This window comes from Anastrepha ludens, chromosome 5, assembly GCF_028408465.1.
Source record: "Anastrepha ludens isolate Willacy chromosome 5, idAnaLude1.1, whole genome shotgun sequence".
In the NCBI taxonomy this organism is placed as follows: Eukaryota; Metazoa; Arthropoda; class Insecta; order Diptera; family Tephritidae; genus Anastrepha; species Anastrepha ludens.
In genome coordinates this window covers 106716789-106741995 of record NC_071501.1, presented here as the reverse complement: position 1 = coordinate 106741995, position 25207 = coordinate 106716789, and the positions used below count along the sequence as shown (strand labels likewise).

At 35.2% G+C, this 25207-nt stretch overlaps 1 protein-coding gene and 1 long non-coding RNA gene across 3 annotated transcripts in view; one reads left to right on the top strand and one right to left on the bottom strand.

The window, feature by feature from the left end:
* The window catches only part of LOC128863966 (serine/threonine-protein kinase grp), a 69555-nt gene that overhangs the window by 7174 nt on the left and 37174 nt on the right, over nucleotides 1-25207 (top strand). Inside the window, exons 1-4 of one of the 2 annotated variants that reach the window (XM_054103407.1) lie at nucleotides 8330-8868; nucleotides 19115-19135; nucleotides 21983-22377; nucleotides 23503-23726. In XM_054103407.1, the coding sequence (XP_053959382.1) occupies nucleotides 22253-22377; nucleotides 23503-23726 (349 nt within the window). In that variant the 5' untranslated portion in view covers nucleotides 8330-8868; nucleotides 19115-19135; nucleotides 21983-22252. Of the gene's footprint in view, nucleotides 1-8329; nucleotides 8869-19114; nucleotides 19136-21982; nucleotides 22378-23502; nucleotides 23727-25207 lie in introns of those variants that run through there. The other variant, XM_054103406.1, reaches the window with a different exon arrangement.
* LOC128863969 (uncharacterized) lies at nucleotides 3164-8068 on the bottom strand. The gene is made up of 3 exons (XR_008454641.1): nucleotides 7528-8068; nucleotides 7090-7466; nucleotides 3164-3242 (listed from the first exon to the last, which is right to left on the bottom strand). It is a non-coding gene; the product is annotated as an uncharacterized LOC128863969 (long non-coding RNA).

Below are 25207 nucleotides of genomic sequence, written 5' to 3'. Positions count from 1 at the left end.
TTATATTCAATTTGGAAAAATTTAATTAAGCAACTTTAATGTAAAACGAGGTGATATTCCTTTATATAGGTATGGATATGTGAAAGCTAATTCGGCTATAAAAAGCAATAAAATTAAAGCTAAATTTAAGTTTTTTAATGGCTCACGAAAAGCAAACTTTGAAATCCGACATAATTAAGTCGACCCTATAAATATTACGAAAAACTGTTGAAAAGTTGAAAAAAAATTACTTAAAATATTTTTTTCTAAAAGCTTCAACGAAGACAGCTGCACCATAAGAAGCTTTAAATTAAATCAGCAGGAAAGTTTAAATTGAATGTGTGTGTGATATTGTTAGACTCGATTTAGATGACTGGAAAAGAAGAGGAAGAAAGAAATTTAAAGAGAGGTAGATGTCATTATTCGGACTGTAGCCTCAGTGGTTAGGTCACTGTATCGACGGAATAAATGAGTATATTTTTGAAATTTTTTCCAGCGATACAATGAAATAAATCGAAATTCTGAAAAAGGTCCCTTCTTGTGCATGTCATATGTACGTGTACAAGTAGTATTCAAGAGAATTGCGGCACAGCATTGCTTCGACGAAATCTTTTTCGTTTTTTTTTTTGTCTTTTCTAAATCGCGCTAGAATTTTTAATTTTGGATGAAAAAAAAATTTTTTGTGACCCACTATAGCAGTAGACATTTTTTTAATATTATAAAATTGTGCAAAAACTGGAAAAATGCAAAATGAAGTTGAAAAATTTTCAAAAAGAATGTTTATGAAATTATTTACAAAAAAACAATGTAACAATGAGAAATATCCAAAAAATCCATTCGTGCTTCCAATCGAGCCATGAGTCCGACAGACTTGAGAAATGTAATTTTCAGACGTATTGAGGCCGCCGTAGCCGAATGCAACCCATTCGGAAGTGCGTAGAATCTGCGCAAATCTCCGTGCATGAGCATCAAATAATAGAAAAACATTATTTCTAAAAGCGGTCGCCCCTCGGCAGTCAATGGCACACCTCCGAGTGTATTTCTGTCATGAAAAAGCTCCTCATAAAAACCATTTGCCGTTTGGAGTCGGCTTAAAACTGCAGGTACCTTCATTTATGCAACAACCTCAAGCCGCACACAACAAATAGGCGGAGGAGATCAGCCAAGCACCTAACAGAAGTGTGCGCGCCAATTGTTTATTATTATTTGTTTAAATCCTTTGAACATTGGAAACCAAGATTTCAAAGTTTGCATTGTTGAGGTTCTGCGTACTAGGCAGGGCTAGTTTACTGAGAGACTCTCACCACCTTCCTAAACTTCCGAACCTCGAAAGCGTTTATCGGAGGCCAACCACCACCTATTGCAGATGAAGAGATTCAGTTGCCTCGTGAGACACGCGAAACTTTGGCTCAATTACGTTCTGAATATTGTAATAAGTTAAACTCCTACTTATCTAGAATTGACCTCGATATACTCAATATAAGTATGTCTGGCATGTGAAGGCACACCGCACGATACTAACCGTCTGTTCACATGCCCTCTAACACCTAAAACTCCTCTCCCTCTGGACCCTACTTGTCTAAACAGCACGTTTCCTGGGCTTATCGGTAACTACACCGCAATGGCACAGGGCTTAGTGTGCTGCTACAACAACAATAACAAGGAAAGTTTGCACTAGTGAGGGATAGAATTATGCCCAATTGGCTAGAGATAGATAGATAGATTTTTTATGAGGTTTGCATTTCGACCTCATGGTCTTTTGTGCTCTCTACTTATCACTGTACCTCAACCAGACCCAGATCCCTTATTAAACTCTAACTGTAGTCAAATATGTTTGAACATATTTAATTGAATTTGGCTTGTCTTGAAAGACCCATACAGTCGGTTGTCTAGTTTCGGGTTCATTTGCCCAGATCGAAGATGCTGCTATTGACCTCTTCATGTACACCAAATGCATTTTTTTATCAAATGATACGAGTTTTTTTAGCCACTGTTTAATTACGTACCTAGCATCCAATGCGATCAAATAGCTCAGAATAAATTATTGTTAGATAGTAATTTATGTTAGTCTACTCGTAATCATTCGAATCACTTTATTTGCATTCTATGAAATGAGGAGTATCCAACTCTATATAGAAAAGACCGAAAGCGTTGTACGAGGCCTGTTTTGTTTTTTAAAGGGTTTCCCAATAACAGTTGTTATCTATCGCTATCGAGAGATGATTAACGATTTCTTATGGTCGGAATTGGATGGCATTGATTTAGACAATGTTTATTTTCAACAAGATGGCGCTACGTGTGCCACACAAGCAACGAAACCATTGATCTTTTACGGCAAAAGTTTCCGGACCGTGTTATCGCTTGAAGAGGTGATCACAATTGGCCACCGATATCTTGTGATTTAACACCTTGTGACTTTTTTCTTTGGGGCCACGTGAAAGAGAAAGTCTACGTCAACAGCCTAGGGTCGATTCATGACCTCAAAGATGGAATTCGTGGTGACACTTTGCAATTCGGTTATGAAAAATTTCATGAAAAGGATATTGTCCGGTAAGCGTGGTCGTCATGGTCATTTGCTTGATGTTATTTTCCACTATTAACGGCATAGCTTCCTCTTTATAATGAAATAAGCAACCGATAATTTATATTAAAAAATCGCATTTTTCTTTGAATATCAAAATAACACCTCTTATTGGACAACCCATTACATTAAATTTTGTTTAATTTTATTTTGTTATGTACCTAAACGCAAAATATTAATGAAAGCACTGAGATTTGCACGTTTGACAACATTAATATCGCATCGCTAGAAGAGATCAAGGCCATAAAATAAAAAGCGCATATCAGAAGTGCGTCGAGCGTTGGGAAAAGCGCTGAAATAAGTATATAAAACAAGTATTTGAGTTGATTACTTTGAAAGGGCAAAATAGATATTAATGAATAAGTAAATAAAAAAAAAGTAAAAAAATAGTCGCAGGTTTTTAGTACGAATCTCGTCATTATTATCTATTAAAATATATAATTTTTTTTTTTTTTATATCATAAATCTATATTTGAATTCGAAGGTAATTTTTATGTAGTAAAAAGGCTGTAAAGTGTTTCAAAGAAGGAGATATTTTATATTTACTGCTTCCAAATGAAAAGACATGCATATAAGAAATTATTTACTTACTCAACTCTGAGATCCTCTGGATTTTAGTATCTTAGTTATAAAATGCTGGCATGAAGAGATACGAAAGTTCAACTTGTTTGCAGCATCCCAACTATATGTGAAAATTATAAAACAAAAATAGAATAAAAATTTATCATTTATCATTGAAGTTATCGTATTAATTAACAGATTGCAATATGTGTATTTATGTTTCTCTTTTTAATAAAAATAAACGTTGAAGTAAATAATGCGAATTGGTTTATATTTTGTTTATTTTACTTTTTAAATTTCAAAGGTTGAAAGGCGGATTTCGTATTGGTTTATTTGACACAGCAAATTGCTCGATGCTATCTTCAGGCTAGTCTAGGGCAGCAGCTTAAGCTATAAATTGAATGCGGATGATTTTGTTATATTCGATTTAATTGCTTAGAAAAGAAAAGGAATAAATAAACTGAAAGTAAAGTAGATAGTAACATTTGAACTGTATTTTAAGTGATAAGGTCACTGTAACATTGGGAAAAATAAACATATTTTGGGATATTATTCAGCGGACAATTAAATAAATCAAAATTCAGAATAATACCCTTTTTTGTACTGCATAAATTGCTTGCAAGTTTTTATTAAAGAAAATTCTAATTTTTAATTTTAAGAGAACAAAAAATTTATTTTAATTATAGTAAATGTAAAGCGTGAGCGGCAAAGTTCAAAATTATAGCTACGTTATAAAAAAAAATGCAAAAATGCTGTTAAATAGACGTATTCCTTTTGCAATACCCGTTGTGCGAATTGTTAGTTTTATGAGAAATTTAGAAAAATTTATGTCAAGAGGATCGTTTGAAAAGTCCGTGCAAAAATAAAAACTACTTAAGGGGTTAGGGGTAGTCAGAGGCCCGAAAAAATGATGATTTTCACGAATTTTTTTTTGCTACTTAATTAATTTATTTAACAAAAATAAAAACATAGCATAAAAACATCATGTTTTAACTTGACTTCGCCAAAATTTCAAAAAAAAAAAATTAATAATTGCAAAAGTTATCGCTGTTTGTGTGAAGCCCGTTTCTCCAGAAGTCCCTTGCGGTGAACATCACAAGTCCTTGCAGATTCATCTAAAACCAATCGGATGAGAAAAATTATTTTTATTGATAGATAATCTCGAGCCGGATCGAAGCTTTTTTTTTTTTTTTCAAAATGAACAAAATGGCGGCCTCAGGAAATATTTTTCAGATTTTCGGGAAAAAACCAACAGTTAATTGTTAAAAAAAAATCGAAATTTTTGAAAAAAAAAATCCTTCGATCAGGCACAAGTTTTTTATGTTTTTCAAAAGCTGTATAAATTTTATTGAAATCTACGTAGCGGTTTTTAAGTTTCAGTGTTCACCAGTTTGAAAAACATAGTTTTGAGAAAAACGCATTTAAAGTTTTGCTATCGGCTCCGGAGCGGCCGAGCGCCCTTTGTTAATTGTTGAATAACTTGAAAAGTATTTGTCGGATTCACTTCAAATTTTTACACAATATTTTTAAAACATTATACTATAAGAAAATGCAAAAAAAACAAAATCGATTTTTTGAAAATTCTGACTACCCCTAACCCCTTAATTAGTTGTGGTAAACCTTTTTTTTTACTTTTCGACACAGTCTTCTTTTAGGCTTATAAACTTCCTCCAGCGCAGTTGTAGTTTGTTTGATCCCTTCCGAATAATATGATTTGTCCAAGTCTGAAAAATAGCCATTCGTTTCTGCAATCACCTCCTAAACAAAATATATTTTTCCGCCAGCCATTTCTTCAAATTGGGGAGCAAATAGTAGTACGAGACATCCGAGGGCGCCATTTCTGCAGAAGAGGGAGAATGTGAAACGAGTTGGTGGAACCATATTTCCATTAATTTTGCGATCAGAACTGCTGAGGCGTAAGCTGGTGCGTTGTGGTGATGAAAAAGGAAAATCACTTGTTGTTGTTGTAGTAGCAGCATAAACATTCCCCATACATGTGTGGGGAATCCTGCTGAAGTGACAGACCTTGGCCGGATGTAAATCCGGGTCGTTCCGGTAACGTAGAACCGACTGTTGTAGGAAAATCACTCGACTTTCTCGGTTCAAACGCATGCTAAACAATAATATTCCGATCTGGCTGAAACTTAGTTTATCCGATAGTCGGTTCTACGTTAACCTTAATACGCGCCAGTAGTGCCATCTCTCTGACTTTGCACGGGTTTTTCAAACGACCCTCTTAGTTTGAATTTTCTTGGTAGGCCTTCTGCTGTTAGCCTTAGTTTAACTAAAGCAATGCGAAAACATTGCTACTCGTCCAATTTGCAAGTCAGAACATATCAGAAGTGGGATTTAAAGGTTACTTGCTATTGCATGACCATTTTCATGTTTGGCTGTTAAAAGCCGGTAAGTGAACAGGGCTGTAATACGTACACTGGTGTGCACCGACATACAAATAGTGAACTTTTAAATTTATTTATTTATTTTTGTTATCTATAAACACAATTTTCATAGAGTAGCCATTACTGATATGCAGATAAAAACTTAAAAATTTCGGTTCTTTAAAATTTATTTTAACTTGAGTGTTGATTTGCTGCAGACGACATCCCCATATAACGCGGGCCTTTAGAGTTTCTCCACTTTTTTATCTTCAGCTCTTTTATTCTTTACTCCATTTTGCCAGTCCATTTCGTCCATGGAGCAGCAATTCTTGCCATAATTTTCCTTTTTCCTGGCCAACTTATTCGCTGTGCTTTCATACATCACATTCTCGTTCTTTGTGGGTGCTCGTATATGGATTAAATTAAAATATGCGTAATTTTTCCAACTAAAGCAACGCTTTGAGTCCTTAAAGTAAGAAAAAAAAAAAAAAAAAAAAAAAAAAAAAAAAAAAAACATTTAATATTTCAACATTTATATTTAGCAGAATATCCCAAATTCACTCGCCACTATTTGCACCGCAAGTTGGTCTTCCTCTGCACGTATTTTCCACAAGCGTGCCATTGTTCATAGTGACATTCTCTTTTCAATTTTTTTTGGTAAGAGTGCAGCTTTTTACGCTGCGTGCATTCACCTCCAAAACTGAACATTACAAGTTACGTATACCACCCAGTGGCCACGACGAACGGAAATGCGGAAACAAAACGCATAAAAAATAACCAAACTTGCTATATCATAATTATGTATTTTGTCACAAAAAAAGAAAAAATTAAAAAAAAAATTGATTTCTTACAATTTTGTACACTTGAAAGCTGTGGGCTTGTGTAGCCTACACAACAACGAGCAAGGATATTTTGTTAGTGTTTTCTTGGTGTACGTATGCGCATGCATATGTATGGATGTATGTATGGTAACAAATATGGCATTTTGAATTGTAGTTGCCTGTTGAAGAATTCAGCCAGAGCAGAATGAATTACAAGAGAATTAAAATGCGAAAAAATCAAGGCAAGCAGAACCAGAATGTCACATACACAAAATCCTTTTGAATAAGTAATAGACAACTAAGATAAAATAATTATGGGGGAGCTGAGCAAACAAACTAAAATTAATTGGAAACTACAGGCACGGAGAGCCAGAGAAGATAGAGAGGGAGAGAAAACGGGCAGTTATTGGTAAGCAGTGCGGGCGAGTTGTTCCTTAAAAATTAAATTAATAAATCTTTTAGCACTGAATCCACATTTACCAGTATTTCTATTATTTCCATTTAAGATTTTATAAAATTTTAAAAATTCTACAATTCAGTTTTTAATCTAAATCCGACTATAAATTCCAAATATTTCACTTTGGAATGTATTTATTATTATTTTTTTTTTTTTTTGAGGATTTTTAGTTTTCCAAAAATACAAATAAATAAATACATTCGGATTGAACGCTGAATATGGTTGGGTATCGTTCGGTTTGTTGGGTGTTCCAGCTATTGTAACAAATGGCATCAGGCAAAATAATTTTTTCTTCTCCTTGCTTTTACTCACCTTAACGAGCTTACAAAACGACGAATTGTCAAAGGTTGACTGTATTAACCGCTCTCGACTCAACCGACCGATTCAACTGACTGCCTGTCTGGAGCACAGCTGCTGCGAAAGCACCTTTAGTGCTCTCCAAACAATCAAGCAGAGGTTGACGAAGCTAAACACGTAAAATAATATGCTGCAGCTGCTGCTGCTGCTGATGATGATAATAATAATGATGACTCTGCCAATGATGGCGACAATAATTACGATAGTGACGCTGTTGGTGCAGCAGACCGGCTAGCAGAAGGAGTTGTGAGGAGGTGACGAATCATCGGAAAAAACGTTGAAGTGAAGTACAGGTGGTAGGGGAGTTACCATCTCGTGGCAGGTTAGATTCTCTACAACAAAATCAAAAACAAAAAAAGAAAACTGAAAGAAAAAAATAAAAATGTGTCTCACGAGCAGGAAGAGCATGAGCGCACACGCGAGAGTAAACAGTTCAAATTCGCGTTGGTGGATGTTTAAGATGCTGGTGAGGACAATACAAATGCTGTAGATGGTTGCCGAAGATGACTGCTTTGTTACTGTACACAGCGCTAATAGTAATGGAGACTTTGCAGTTCGTGCTCTGTTGTCCCTCTTCTTTAAAGTTGTTGGTAGATACTTAAGGTATAGGAAACCCAAACGACATAATACGACGGCACACGGCAGCGTGCGATAGCTTCCAACCACACTGACGAAAAATCGGCAACGCGCGGCAGCGCGAATATGCACAAGCCAGCTTTGAGTGTGTGTGTGTGTGCATGAGGTGAACTTGTGCACGGTAAGTTGCAGCGCCTCGCCGGGCGACAGCACTCACACCCATACACAGACGCGAATGCAATAATGGCTATGGCAAAGAAGGCTTTTGTACGTATATGAAGCTGATGCTGGCAATAGTTGTTTGCAGCGCTGCTGGCTGGACCAGAATTGTGAGGCGGCGGCTGCTGCTGCTGTTGCTGCTGCTGCTGCTATCATGACTGCTCTGTCTACACTGCCCTCACCTTTTCGCCTGCTGCCTGGCTTGATTCAGTGGATTACTATTCGGCCGGCAGTTGGTCCCTTACTTGTTTGTTCGTGCGTTCGCCGCTCGCTCGCTCGCCTGCTCGTGGGTTCGCCGACTCTCCAAGTTGACAGCGACGAAGATGATGATGCGGAACACAATTGTCGTTTTGCGGCAGTTGGCGGTTTTGCAGTTTAACTTTGGCACTTGCTCGTAACGAAAGGAATCGGTATCATCTTAAATTTCCACTTTTCTGTGCACTGACAATTTTACAGCTTATCTCCTTGGCCTTTTGGCTGGATTTTGAAGACTGGTTCGTTAGTATAGTTTGGCATTTGCACTCGAGGTGCTTGTTTTCGTAATATACTCCTGCATTGAGATTGAGTTGTGTTATAAAAAAGAAAGAAAAAAAACAAAATTTGTGGTGTAGATACCTACCAACAACAACAACATCAGCACAATGTGTATGAAGTGGAGCAATTACGGTGCTAAGTTTAGCTGTTTTTGCTACCCTTCCGTTGTATCGGGGGTTTCACCGTTGCGTGGACAAACTGTGCGGTCGGAAAGAAAATATGAAAAAAATGAACAAAACCACATTTTAAATATTTTATATGGAATAAAAGGAACATTAAATCGTGCAGAAAAACGAAAACAGACACTGACTCACCGCAATTCAGTGAAAAACTATTTTGCAGCGAAATGAAGCCAAGCCGGTGGATGGGAATAAACGCTGGCCGCTTAGTGGGCATTCTGAACATGTAAGTCGATTAAAAGAAAAATACAAAACTTAAAATGTTAATCTCATTTCACTAAATAAAAAATTAACGAATATTAAAATTCTCCAAATTCAATTTTATCTACTCGTTAACGGCTTATTGTTTGCGAAAGAAGTCCATACGAGCGTTTCGAGGATACACGCCCTATGGCGGCGGCGCTCTTATGCACCTTACCCACACATATATACATACATACATATGTATGTGCAGACAGGTACAGAAAAGCATACCAGCGCAACTATTATGTATGTGATATGTATATATGTATGTACACGCACGCAACTACACACACATACACTTATTTTAATACCCTTCACCTTTTCCATTCCTTAATTGAAAGAGTTTGCTAAAAAAATTAAATAGTTAAGTATTGTAGAGTTAAAAAAGGATATCGTACCCTCAGCAACGGTCGTGGCAACCAGAGCAACATTGTGGCCGCTGGAGAAAAAAACTTGTATTGCTGGAATTTCCACTTTGGCAATTTTTTGCTGCGTCTTTTTCGACTTGCACCTATTCCTCTACAAAAGTACCTTCCATGGTCGTCGTTGTCGTCGTCTTGCCTCAAGGAAAGCAGTCACAGCGAAAAATTCGCATACAAAAAACCAAAAAGAGAAAAAAACGAAGAAACAATAAAATGCTGAAAAAATAAATGCCGACAAGTTCAAGTCGTCGCGGCGGCGAAAAAACACGTTAAATTGAAATGCGCCTCAACACGGCAGTGGCAGCAATAGCAGCCAGAAAAAAAACTCGTATATTGGCATTACCTTTCAGGCGATTGCCGCTGTCGCTGTTGCATATTGCGCGTTGCTGCGTCTAAAAATGCATTTCTTCCGCGCTATGCAGGCGCTTTGTCGACGGCTGTTGCTATGCCTGCAATGCAATGCCAATGTTGTTGCTGCTTCGGATGCTGTTGTCGAACAACAATTCAAAACGAGATTGTTCCCAATCAACTGCTTCCAAACTGTAGCTCTGCGACAACCGCAGTAGCCTAGGCCAGGCCGGCATTTATAAGTCTGCCAATAAGCGACCATTGGTCGGTCATTACGTGTCTTCTGACTGTTGTTGAGCTCTGGTTGTAGTGGCTGGCTTGCAACGCATTTGCCGGCATTTTTTTGAATTTCTGTTTTTTTTTTCTTTCGCTTGTGCCGCAACCAATTTTAGCAACCGGCCAACGCATTGCAGCATTGCGCGTTGCTGCGCTTTTTCGCGATTGAATTTTTTTCTTGTCTTTCATAAGCATGAGCGCGCGCGCGCGTTCGCCTTTTGGCGGCCTTTTTGGCTTCTTTTGACTTTGGTTTGACTTGGCCGGGAATGGCAGTTGCTGATCGTACTAAATTCAAATTGTCTGCGTTGCTGCATCTACCGTCTACGGATTTTTCATACGACTAGGCTTTATGAATAGACATTCGTATTGCAGGTTTATTTTTAGATGTCACTAATGCGAAATGCAATTGTTAAAATATTTACTAATAATAGTTTTGCACTACTTTGCTCACTTACTTCACACGAAAGTATATATTATTCAGTTAACGTTCAACAATTTAGGTGGGCCGGGTTCGCTATTGATTCAATAAGCTAATATGCTAAACTCTCTGAAAATGTATAGGAATTTGTGTGTTAACAAAATATTTAGTGCCATTATTATTTAAAGAAATGTTAGCAAAAACAGATTCATATTTTTGGTTATCCATTTCACATCTCGTAACTAACTAACCTAAAATTTCTTTCGAAGAGTTGGGAATTGATGGGGTTAATAAAGAAATATTTTTCACTTGTTAGCAAAAGAAATATTGAAAAAAACACAATTATATTTAGCCATTGTTCATTAAATAAATTTTTTACGATTTACTGTGGAAATTAAGTGTTTTTTATTTCTTTTGCTATTTTTTTCTTATTTTGTATTATTTTTTCTCTTATTTTGTTTTTTTTTTTTTATTTTGTATTATTTTTTTTATTTTGTGTTATTTGTTTTTCTTATTTTGTATTTTTTTCTTATTTTGTATAATTTTTTGTCTTATAATTTTTTTATTTTTTTATAATTTTTTACAACTGTTTTATAATTTTTCTTATATTTCTAATTTTTTTTCTATTTTTTTATGATTTATTTTATTTTTTATAATTTTGTTATAATTTTTTTAAATTTTTTTTAATATTTTTTTTTTTAAATTTTCTTTTTTAATATTTTTTTTTTTTTAATTTTCTTTTTTAATATTTGTTTTCTATTTTTTCTTTTAACTATTATTTTTAAATGGTTCTTATTAAAAAATATCCCAGAAATAATACAAAATAACAATTCCACTTATTTTAGCAGAAAACAAATCTCAATTCAAATACTTTGTGAAGTAGTTGTAACCTTTTTGAGATTAAATCAAAAAAGTTGTCTCCCAAAAAATGCACGCACATAACGAAAGTGTTACTAGAGTCTTTTTTTTTAATTATTAAAATTACTCATAACAGCATAAACATTCCCCCTAAATGTTTGAGAAATGCTGCCGGGGTGACCGTCCAGTTATGAGCACTTTGGTGCATTTGTAGGGGAAATAGGATGCAACAAAAGGTATAGGGTGGGCCATGTAAAATATGCTTTTTAATCGGCTATAAAAAAAAACTAATCAATATTTTTTCAAACTTGTTTTTTTATTTTGAAGATTGAACATTGTCATTTATGAATGAAAAATAATATCGTTCGAATGACTGCCACGACTGGCTTTACAGTAGGCCATTCGATCAACCCAATTTTTAAGCACATTTTCAATTGTTTGGGCTCCAATTTCATGAATGGCAACTTCGATTTCGTGTTTTAAAGCATCAATCGTCTCTGGATGGTTCGCATAGCATTTGTCCTTAACGGCTCCCCACAAAAAATAGTCCAACGGGCTTAAATCGCAGCTCCGAGGCGGCCAATTGATATCGGAATTCAAAAACGGTAGCCAAAAGTTTGAGTGTAACTTCGGCAGTGTGACAAGTTGCACCGTTCTGTTGAAACCAAATGTCGTCCATGTCATTCTCTTCAATTTTTGGAAACAAAAACTCGTTGAGCATGTCACGGTAACGGTAACGCTCGCTATTTACTGTAACCGCGGCTCCTCGCTCATTTTCGAAAAAAATGGCCCGATGATGCCGCCACACCAAAAACCGCACCAAACAGTGACTCGTTGTGGATGCATTTGCTTCTCTACAGTAACGTGTGGATTTTCTGAGCCCCAAATCCGACAATTTTGCTCATTGACGTAGCCACCGATGTGAAAATGAGCTTCATCAGAAAAGAAGAAGACTCACCACTTTGGAAATAGGTTTTCAATATTTCCCAATTTTGTACAAGCGCATAGCGTCCCATTTCGTAAATGTCAAGCCTTTAAGTAAATTATGAACACATTTGACATGTCATTTGTGTTACCTTTCTCAAAACAATAGGTGGTTCAAAAAGCAAACGCTATATGGCCCACCCTGTATAAATTTTATTTTTGAGGTTAGAAAAATGGATCCAGTTGACCATTGCTGGTTAAAAATTACAATCGCGGAAGTGCACAGGCTTGAAACTCCGTGCGCGAAACACCAATTGATAGAAAAATTTTTTTCTTAATAGCGGTCGCTCCTGGGCAGGCAATGGCAAATCTTCGAGTGCATTTGTGACATGAAAAGGCTCATGTTGTTGTTGTTGTAGCAGCATAAACAATCACTGTGCATATACGAGGAATGCTGCTGAAGAGACAGTCCTTGGCCGGATATAAATCCGGGTCGTTCCGGTTATCTAGAACCGACTGTCGCGGGAACGTGAAAAAGCTCCTCACTCGGAACGGGTGTAAGCGCCAATTATGTATATATTATACATACATATGCATATAACAGTAGAAAAATTGTTTGTGGAACCTAGACGCACAGACAGTTGTAAAGAGAATTAATTTTTAAGCAACTGCCGTTAGCTTCGTTTCGTGCAAATTGATTGCGCTGAATTCGATTTGTTTGGTTATACCATTTGAGTGAAACGTAGATTATAATTTTATATTTTAATGAAAGTCAACGACACCGAATTGAGAAGTTACGTCAAATCATTTGCCAAATTTTACCGTAATTAACTGTGCTCAAAACTGGTAACTCCAATTTGGAACTCTAAAAACGGATATGACAACTAATAAATATTTATGGGAATCCTGAAGGCGAAGAGAAATTGGAGCTTCAAAATGAGAATTACTTTTTTGAGAAGCTGAAAATTCCAGGAAAACTGATTACAATTTTTAAGAATCTTAAATTTGCATGGATATTAATATTTGGAATGGTTTACAAATTTTACATTGGAGCTTCTTCGGTATTTTTCTTGACACTTTTGTTTTTATTGCAAATACTAAGAATTCTAATTAACATTTTATATTTGGTGGGTTGCGGTATTGTCGTCGTCCTTGTCGACGATCTTCGTGTTGTTTTTCTAGTCTTACGAAGAATCTTTCCTTTTGCTGTTGCTGCCGCAGTTCGCTTGTCTAGAATTTTATAGCACCAGGTTATTCCCATATTTTTATTAGCATTTAGAATAAATGTAATTTTTGTTTTACTTACGAAAAAGTATGTACTTAAGTACATTAAAAAGTCAAATTAGTAATCTTGTAAATTTAAGACAATCATTCCGCACATGACGCTCATCTATAACCATAGCATTTAGCTTTTGCATGTTTCCTTCTACATTCAAAATCAAACATACACTTGTTTAGGCCTAAACCTTCACCAAGCAGTACGACACCCCTTCAAATACCAAACTCGCCAATAGTTGATGACTGACCGGGTGTCGTTGGCAGCACCAGCAGCAGCCAAAGGCTAAGAAACGCACGCCGCATCAGCTAGAAGCAGGCGAGGCGAACGTCTGAAGGAACATTCTAAGTGCTACAACTTCTCACTATTGAATGTGGCAACGACTATGCGAGGGGAAATAGCATGAAACGAGTGTTGCGACAGAGGCACAGAAGCCGAAACGGCTGAAAGATGGGTGAAAATTAAATAGTGTAGTGGCCTGTTGAACGCGCGTGCAATAGCCTGCCATTGTCAGAAAAATGCTTTACCTAAAAGCTTGAGGGAGGCAGTTGGTGGAGTCTGTGAAACAATAGCACGCAAACAACGCGCAGCAGCGACACCATTATCCTCCGCAGCATTCGACGGCGACCACCATTTGCGAGGCAAAAGCACATGAAGGCAAAGAAATAAGAAAGAATAAGAGTCGAGTTAAACCAACAATGGTAGCCAAGAGAGCAAGCTACAACAACAAATTTACTTTTTTTTTTTTTTGTTCTGTGTTGGCAGCATCGGCAGCAACAGAATGGACCAGAAAGTGAGGTAGCCAAACATTCAGCTAGTCTCAGTGTCGAAACGGGGAACTTATGTATGCGGTGTGTGTGTGTGAGTCGCTCTTTCGATACTCCATCGGTAGGTTGGTTGTTTTGCACATCTCACAAACGGCATAACAAACTAACCAACCGCCCAACGAATAAACGCTCGGTTAGTAACAAATGCTTAAAACTAAGCCTACGTGCAACAGCAACCAACAGACTCGGCCACGAAACGCCAAACTGACTAACAGTGGTTAATACGCCGCTACAAACAATGCGAGAAATTAAAATAATGTTTCTTATTGAAAAAAAAAAAAAAAATATTGCGAGCAAAGGTGCTGCTCGCTATCACTGCAGTATCCAAGCTCAGCTCCATTTTTATGCTCTACCTCTAAAATACAAACCACCTCTGCTATCGCAGCCTTCAGGTACATAGGCTCTTTGCCGTGACTACTTCCCCACGTCATTTTATTCTACCGCATCCCAATTTTTTTTTTCTTCGCATTTCAGCAACAAAGTTCATTTCTCTTTCAACTCTCCCACTCACTCCTCTATATTCATTTCCCCAACCATTTAAAACGTCATCACGCCGCCATGCTATTTTCGTATGTGTGTCTATATATAAAGCTAATACTTGTTTGGGTGTGTATATATATATTTATTTATCGTAACTTTTGAGCGAAGGCAGTAAAGGTCGAGAATGAGTGGTAAAGAAGGCGCAAAAAGTGTGATGAGGTGTGGTGTGTTGGTTGGCAAAGACCGTCAATGGCGTCGCAGCTATGCTTACCTGCAAAAAAATTAATGTTAGTTCGTTTTTGTTTTTGCATAAATTCGTATGTTTTTGCACAGTTTTATATTTTTAGTTTCTAAGCCGTATTTTTATTTTAACCGTACGCTTGCTTTCCTTATGTTATATTTTCGCCGTTGGTGACTCGTATGGAGCACGAAGAAGCTCTACTTTACTCGGCGTATGCTGCTCTCGTTCAGTGTGCAGCGCGCCCACACGTTTTTGTTGTTTTTTTTTTTCTTTTACATTAACATAAATTGGTGGTTTTTGGTCTCCTGTGAGCTACTGCGGCGCATGCGTTTGCCTAGCCTCTGTGCGGATGGTGGTTTTATGCTGATGCTGCTGCCTTCTGCTGGAGCCACTGCTCGCCCAAATGTGAAATGTGAACCATGACCATGCCAAAGAATGAAAAATTACAGCACAGCACAAATCGCAATCAAGCGAAAAAGCACCACGCGACGGTTGCCCCACGATTCAGCATCGGTCAGTCAACAATTCAGGCAATGCATGGTGAATTCTCCAAAAACGTTAAAGCAAACGAAAAGAAAGGAATTGTATATTTTTTTATTTTATTTTATTTTATTAATCTTGCTCTTGGCTTTTGTGCTCGGGGCTAGTTCGCCAATTTGATTATTGTATTCGCATGTACTGTGCGTGCTATTGTTCCGCTGTTCAACGTCAAGTACGTGCACTTATACATAAATACTCTCTTTATATACATATATACTTATATAGTGAAGTTCGTGCATTGCTCCAGCGCCCAATTTTCATGATTGGAAAATAGTTGTCTAGTGCTGCGAGCGCTCCTTTTTGTGAAACCCGTAGGAAGCGTGTGCCAGCATAAGTGCAAGGTGTTCAACGTGGCTGAAGCCTTGGTGCTTTTTTGCTTTTTTTTTTTGTTCTCTTGCTTCTTATACATATTTTCTTGCCCGCCATTTATAAATCAAGAAATCAGGTTTTTGTATATTTTTTTCGGATAATAAAGAGCTTAAAATAGAATTCAGTCAGCGAAGATTAATCGTATGTTGCTGAGGCTGGGTTGATTATTAAATCTGTGAGAATATTAGAGTTTTAATAATCTATAAATATGATAAATATATATTGTAGAATAAGACTTAGCCCGAAGAATGCTAAATTCCTGTTCTCATGTCACACATTTCTGTCAATGCGGGTGCTTTTTTAAGAGCTGGAGAACTTAAAGTGATAATAAAAAACAAAAATATTTTAGGAATGATTTTTTTTTATATGACTTTGTAGATATTTTCACGATATTTTTTTTTAATATAATATCCGGCATATGTCCGTCGCGGCTACGAGTTATGTGGTCCATTCGAGCAGTCCAAGTTATGACTTCTTTTAGTAATAAATCTGAAATAAAGGCATATAACTAAGTAATAAATCTAAATGAGCCCATTCGCAAACGATGGTAATTCGGCTTCAATTCTTGCACGAACTGTATTTTATAGGCACATAAGCCAAGGTTCTTACGTAAAATTCTCTACGCAGTCGAAGGAAAAGGGCCAACAAGCTGAGAATTACAACGAATCGACATTTCAGTCTCTTCTTCAACACTTCGCTCTGTGAACTTCGCGAACAGAGTTTTTTTTTAAGTAAATTGCCCCAATTTCGAAGCGTTGTTCGGTTCTGGCGTTAAACGCCACAGATTTAAAATAATAGTACTAGATGGGACTTGAAATGATAGTAGTTATGTATCGCAGCAGTAGGAAAGTTTATTCGAATTGTAAATTAAAAACGATAGCACATCAACATTTCCATCAGTTTTCACTATATCTCTTGTTTTTTTTAAGTTCATTTTTCTTTTGAAACAAAATAAAAATCGTTTAACAAAAATCAAGGCGCATTCAGTAAAGCTGATGGACATTGGAATGCCACGAATGTCAGAAGAAAATATAAAAAAAAAAAGCGAAAGAGAAGGACGAACTGCATTAAACAGCCGACATTCATTTGAAGATAGAAGCATGTGACTATAGTGCTAATATAACGGCTTTTCGTTACTTAATTTTGTGCTGGCAACCGAATGTACACGGCGAAAAAAAAAAAAAAACAAATCAGCCGGCTTACTCCTCCTTGAGAAAAACCATATAAATTAAAGTTTTCGAACTTTATACAAAAATTTCACAAACCTTTCATTCCAATTCCAGGGTTTTTAATTAGAATTTCTAGAGACATTTTAGGAATGCAGTTTCTGGTAAAAAAAATTATAATAAAGGGCAAGTTCGAACTTGCTAATAAATCGCGTTGTTTTTTTATAATTTTTTTCCTTGAAAATGTTGCGCATTTTCCCCATTTAAAAAACCATGCATTCGATGCTATGGAGAAAATATAAAACTACATACCAAAAATTTTTCTAGATACTCTAAATAAAATCTATGGAATTGCATTGAAAAGTATATAAAATTTTCCTAATTTTTTTGCCAAACTGGTTTAAACATTGATGTGCTATCGCTTATTGTTGTTGCTTTAGCAGTTCATTCTATGTCGCAGGTTGTAGTTGCGCCGACTTTTCATTCGTAGTTTAGTATTTAGTAAACGGGCTTAAAAATGCAGAAGGTAGCAATTTGAACTCTCGCATAAGCCTAGAAAAAAAGTCTGAAGCATCTTCGAAGTATTAGCTATAACTTCTGAACTTGAATAAACCTATAGTTGAGCGATACGAGAAGGCTTATTTAACCCTACAGTAACTTGTAAAAGAGTCTTAAGTAAGAAGTGAGGACTCTTTCCCCACATACCTACCAACTTTCTCTTATATGGAGTGATATGCTGCTGCTGCTGGCCCGTTTTGAGTAAGTTAGTCAGCCCTAAATTCTGTTTTCTTTTTTGTATAAATGAATCCCGCCGCGAATAACTTCTTTTAAATGTCAAAGTTGTAAATTTACAGGGAAAGAAAATCATGTTTTTTTATGAAGCGCATAAAGACATTTAAAATACTTAGTTTTGCCATAAATTCTGTAACAAATTTTACAATGCATACGACGAAAACGAATTTGCGAAAAAAAGTTCCGTTATTTTTGATTTTGTTGCATTGTCTCCGCATAAATTACACTCAGTTTCGTGGCAAATTTCGCTGGTTAACTAAGGAAAAAATGAGGAAAAAATGTATCGTATCTATAAAGGACTTAATTTGTAACAGAACTTAAATTGGAAAGAGGATTCACAAATTTTAATAATGGAACGTAAAAGGGGAACGTTTTTCCACTAAATGTAACAGCTGCGATGATTCAAATATACAGCTTAATTTGCAGAAGTGGATATTTAGAAAAACGACGAATGAGACTTATGAATGTACGCCATTTTTAATCTTCTTGCTCTAAAATTCGCTAGGATGACAGCAATTCACTTGGAGACTGATTAGGGCTACCGAGACCTACTTCAAATATTTAGTATTCTTCTGGAAGCAACTTCCTCTTTAGTTTCTTTCCGGTTGCCCGGTTGCTTCGCTTAGCTTTAATAGCGGGTTATGTTAGACAGTCGCGCTCGGCAGGCATTGGCATATCTCCAATTGCAGTTTGTAAGGAAAATCAGATACAAATTAACTGACTTACCGCTTGACTCTGAGTTCTGCTTAAAGGTTCGCTAAAAGTTAACCTTTAAAATATATAAAACGTACTATTATATTATACAAGGTGGCACAAAATTAATCACCCTAATTTTTTGCAAATATGTAATACATTTTTATGTCGAATCATATTTGACACTGACTTAGTTTTCACAAGAGTGACTTTGAATTAGAAGACCACTGCAGTATACTAGAGCAACCCGCATGTGTGTATATCCGGCCAAAGAGTGTCGCCCCCGTTCATGTATGGGAAATTTTTATGCTGCCATAACAACAACAATTATTAGAGTGCGTAAAGGTCAACATAAAGATTTCCATCACTCAAAATGTTTTTTTTTTTTATTTAGTAAAAAAGTTATTCAAAAACAAATTTGGTTGATTAATTGTGTGCCACCTAATATAATATAAGGCATTAGATACCATGCCTTGCCAATTAAAAAAAAATCTTCAAAGCGTCATTATATTTATAATAATATAATATATTATAAAATATCTTTTTAGTCGAAATTAAGCTTTTTTACAAATGAATTTTTCTTGTTCTTCTAATTTCAGTTCTGCATTTCATATATCCGAGTACGTACCGTCTACTTCACAAATACAGCCGGAGGGACTGGCTAAAGTTCGCTGAGTTGGCGTATCAAAAATAAATAAAACAAAATTTTACAATAGTTGCTAGAAACCGAGGTTGAACTGAAATATGACAATAACAGAGTGTGCTCAAATTTGTAAAATATTTCAATTATTGTTGTACCATCAGAAACGTTTCCCACCCTTGGCAGCCTGCAAATTCGAGTCGTTCCGAAACATGGAATATTCGATTCGCAAAAGAATATATATTACAATACCCGATTTTCATAAGTATCAACACGGAGTGCCAAAAAATACTCAAAATTACTTAGTACCAGACATTAAATTGGAAATTTAGTACGAATTCATAGCACTCAGTGTGAGGTCCCGAATAAGCATTTTACGTATCCTCAGTGCTGACTTACAGTACTCGAAAGAAGTCAGTACTACATTACTATTAAAGCGACTTTAATATATTGTTTGGGGAAAAATAAATCCATTATTTTCTCGGTAGATGGCTGTAGTGATCGACAGATCGATATCTCGTAAAGTATCAATCAAACAATTTAACGTTTGGTGACATTTCGCACTAAAAAAATTATTTTTTTCCATTAAGTTGAGTTACAGGGTGTCAACAATGGAAGACAACAAGAGAAAATTCTATGCATTTGATAGATTTTCTTTGATAAAGGCGAGATTGCAAGCCAGCCCGCTGAGGTTGTGAAAGGTGCTTATGGTGCCGATACTTTAACAGCTAATTACGTACAAATTGAGTTTCGTCGATTCCGTTCGGACATTTTTGAAGTTAAAGAAAATGTCTATAAAATCTCAGTTAATCGAAGTTGACCGGCGTGTTAGTGGTCGTAGCCCTTCGCCCAGTAGCTACAGATCGACCATAAAACAGTTTTAAACCGTTTGCGGAAAAAATTTAAGGATTTATTTTTCCCCAAACTAGTATATAATATTTTCTCTGGTACCTTATTTTGAAGTCAGTACTACTCAATTGATGGCGTTTTTTTTTATTATTTTATTAAAATCATCTCTTTTTAAGAAATAAATTATCGCCGGATTGGAAATAATCTACCCGTTAAAATAACCGATACCGAAGTACTGGATTCTCGAAAGTCATTATTAAAAGTCGCAGAACTAAAAAAAAAAATTATAGAAAATAAAAAGCGATATAATAAAAAAATAATATAATTTTAAAAATATATATTATAATAAAAAAATATATAATAATAAAAAAATATATAATAATAAGAAAATATACCTTCTGCTCAAATATGAACGAGACGGTATCAATAAAACGGTCCGCGGATGACATATGGCAAAAATAAATTTTTTGTTTTTTGGTAGGACTGTTATAAGCTTACATGGCAAATTTCAGCGTGATATGTTACATAGTTTGTTTTCTGTGCTACTGTAAACAAGTCAAGCTCGAGTGTGTTCTTCGAATTTAACGCTGGAAATTCAAGTTGAACAAAGAATTTGTTTGAAATTTTGTTATTCCAACAAAATTTCGGCTTCAGACGCCTTAAAAATGTTGCAGACAACCTATGGGGACTCTGCTCTATCGCGTGTCTCGTTCATATTTGAGCAGACGGTATAATAATAATAAAAAAATATATTGTTTTTTTTTTTTTTTTGGTGGGTGAGGTAGGATTCAAAATGCCTTCGCACTTACAGCGATCGTCGTCTACTGCGTCATGTGGTGTGGCCACTAAAACAGTCCCTCCCCCTCTCCTGGGGAGACTCCCCTCCCGGAACTGCTTTGTGCATTACTTCGGGAGGGCCCAGAACGGTGTCCATAAAAAGGACCAATTCTAATTCACCCACGTCTGGGTCCACCATATTTGTAGCCAGCATTCATGCTATAAGCTCGTCTTCTTTTGTCTCTATCTGCGGGGCTTCATGTTGTCGGCTTATCTTCTAGTCAAGTATATTAGCATCTCTGTCCATGTCCAGTTTTTTGGCACGTAGGACTCGCTCTATATACGTGCGAAAATAATAAGAAAATATGTAATAATAAAAAAATATAGTAATAAAAAAAATATATAATAATAAAGAAATATATAATAATAAAAAATATATATAATTATAAAAAATATATACTTATAAAAAATATATAATTATAAAAAATATATAATAATAAAAAAATAATATAATAAAAAGATATAATAATAAAAAAATATATAATAATAAAACAGATATAGTAATAAAAAAATATATAATAATAAAACAAATATAGTAATAAAAAAATATAATAATAAAAAAAAAATATAATAATAATAATAATATTAATAAAAAAATAATATAATAACATTAAAAAAATATATATAATAATAATAAAATAATAATAATAATAAAATAATAATAATAATAATAAAAAAATAATAATAATGAAAAAAAATTCCTATCATAGAAACATTTTTTTGAAGTTTCGAAGCATAAACGGTTCAACCCCGTTTCCCATTCCGTATTCGAACTGATTGAATAAATATTATTTATTTTTTTTTTGAATGTGGATCGTTAATGTATAAAACAACACGTGAACATGCTCCTACAGTGCGTACACCCGAAAACATTGCTGCTGTAGCCGAAAATGTGCGTGAACATCCAACAACCTCAACTCGTCATCGTTCTCAAGAATTGAGGAGAAATTTGCATAAATAATTACAATATTATCTTTACATTTCTGTCTGAACAAAGCTAGCGAAATTTAGTCAGTCCCCCCAAATGGAATTTCACCAAATATGCATATAACCATAAAAATTTATCACCAAATGTTGGTAGCAGCGACAATCAATCTCGTCAATATTCATCATTATAACAAAAAAATATCTCTTACTGCAGCGCGAACACGGCTACCACAAAACGGCTCACGGCAGCGGCGGCGCTAGCGGTGACGGTGTCGGCGCATCCAGACGACATGCGGTTGTCAACAATTATGCAGCAACAACAACAACCATAAAACAAACTACGTACGAACGTTAGTCATAAGCTAAACCAAAGAAGTCAACTGCGCGGCACAAAAAATACACCTTGATAAGTATTAGAAAGGTTCTTGCAAAACGACATCAAGGAATACGACACCACCACCACCAGCACATACGACCCCTCGACATGTCCGACGCGACACTGTCTTTGTCTGGCTCGCAAAAGCCGGATAGCAATGAAGATGGTGGCGCTCGCGAATTCGTTGAAGGTTGGACACTTGCGCAAACACTTGGCGAGGGCGCCTATGGCGAGTGAGTAGACATAAAAACGCTTTTCATTTTTTATAACAGATACATTGAATTTAACTATTTTTGTTATACGATTTTGCAGTTTTAAACTGAAAGTAACATAAATGATTTTGTGCAACCGAGCGTTGAACTGAAGTGATTGTGGCCTGCATTATTGAAATCTCGTTGTTCCAGCATAGCATATTTTTTTACACATTTTCGCATTGTAAATGCTGCATAATTTCATTATAAAAATAGTGTATTCATGTTTACACATTTCGCGAAAATACGAAAACTCATCCAATTATGCGCATGCGCTGCATTTTCTATGCCATGCTCCAACATTGCAAAACTAATTTCCTTTTGCTATATGAATTTGGCTGATAACACTATTTAACTGCCTAAATTGAAGACTTTTCTACCTTTTCGCCAATTTCAAGCGTTTCCAAAGAATTGCCAACTCTATTAGCAGCAAATCTCAAATTGACTGGCAATTTTTTTATATTTTTATTATTACCACTTTCTCTTCTTTTTTGTTCATTATGGAATTTGCCAATCGGTACATACATTTTTTGCATTTGCAACCCCCACGCAAACACAATAAGCGCAACAAAAGCTGTAAAGAAAACAAACGCGCATACATATGGACATTTGTATGTATGTAGGTACACGCATATTGGCATAAAATGTTGTAGGTATGATATTAGTACCGAATACGGATTATACGAGCGACCTGCTGCCGGAGTCCGCAACGTTCCTCTACATACATACATGCATACATACGTACTTGGTTGTAGTAACAACTCGTATTTTGCATGTCAGTCGGTCGGTTACGGAGTCGGGAACCTGCTGTATTCTGTTATACGTTACTACACTGTTTGTTCCATGGCTAGCATTCGCAGCAGTCCGTCCGCATATCCAGAGTCTTCCTCATTGTTGCGCTCCAATCCAGCAGCATTTCATTTGTGGAGCACGATATAGCACGAGTAGTGCACACTTTTTTATTCTAGTCACCCTTTTTACTCTTTTTTTTTTTTACTTTCTTACTCTTTTTTTCTATTTTTTTCTTTTTTTCCTTTTTTTAATTTTTTCATTTTTTCTGGTTTAACCCTTCTTCTTTTTAATTTCTCTTCTCTCTACTTTTTTCAGAGTTAAATTGTTGATTAATCGTCAAACCGGCGAGGCTGTTGCTATGAAAATGGTCGATTTGAAAAAGCATCCGGATGCGATGCTCTCCGTACGCAAAGAAGTTTGTATTCAAAAGCTGCTGCAGGACAAACATATTCTACGCTATTTTGGCAAGCGTTCGCACGACGGTGTGGAATATTTGTTTTTGGAATATGCAGCCGGTGGTGAATTGTTTGACAGAATTGGTGAGTAATAAAACCGTATACGAAGTACAATTAATTAGTGGTTTGCATGAAATTCCTGCTTAAAAAAGTGTGAAGTATTTTTACTTGTTTTGAAACTTCTATTAAAAAAGGAAATGTGTAAGAAAATCACCAAAAATTTCGTATTGAATTGTTTGTGATCAATTAATAACTTCGAGAGAGTTTAACACTTCATAAAATTACATATTTGTTATTTCATCAAGCAAATAAAAAAACAACAACATTGCATTGTTGTTGCTGTAGCAGCATAAACATTCCCTATACATCTACGGGGAAAGCTGCTGAAGTGACAATCCTTGGCCAGATATAAATCTTGGTCGTTCCGGTTTTTCCAGTTTATTTGGCAAATCTGAAAATATCCTCTAGTTTGACGGAGCGAATATTACTCATTCTCATGACATCGGAACCTAAAATTCGTAGCCTTGCTCTAGTAGAGGCAGGAGAGCCATGAAAAAATGCTCAGTGCTATCCGCCCCCTCTCAGCAAGACAAGCAAATCTGGTCCTCAATGATTCCAATGTTGGTCATATGCTGACCCTATTTTGGTCGTGTCCTGTAATAATACGGACCATCAACCGAACGTATTTTCTTCCAAGTTTTAGAAGAAAGTTCGACAGTTTCCTTTTCGGTCTTTTCAGAAAACACTTTCCAGTTCTGCAGTTCCCTTTATGTAAATTGTATAGGGGAGAATGGGGAGTTGTGAGACATAGGGAGTTGTGAGTTTGTATATATTTATTTAATTTTCATAACTTTTTTTTAATAAATTAAATTTTTTGCATTTTTTCCTCAGAAAAAATTTTAGAATTAAATTTTTTGTGTTTTTTTCATCAAAAAATTCTAAAATTAAATGTTTGTAATTTTTTTTTCATCAGAAATATTTTAAAATTAAATTTTGTATTTTTTAAATAATTTTTTTTAATTTTTTTCTTCAAAAGAATTGTTAATATTTTTTCGTAAGAAAAATTTTAAAATAAATTTTTTTGTATTTTTTTTTCATCAAAAAAATTTTTTATATATATGTTTTTTAACAGAAGCATTTTAAAATTGAATTTTTTGTATGTTTTTCTTTGGGTTTTCATCAGAACAATTTTTTGTATATATTGTTTTTTTATCAGAAACATTTTAAAATTAAATTTTTTGTATGTTTTTCTTTGTTTTTTCATCAAAACAATTTTTTGTATATATTTTTTTTTTGTCAGAAACATTTTAAAATTAAATGTATGTTAAAAAAATTAAATGTTTTGTATGTCCTTGTTTTTTTAAATAAAATTCTAAAATTAATGTTTTTTTTTCATCAGACAAATTTTAAAATTAAATTTTTTGTACGTTTTTTTCATAAGAAAAATTTTTCATTAAATTTTTTGTATATATTTTTAGTATATATTTTTTACTAGAAAAAGTTTAATGTAGTGCTTTTCCTCAGTTGTCACAACTTTCTTCCTTTGTTTGATATCCATAATCATA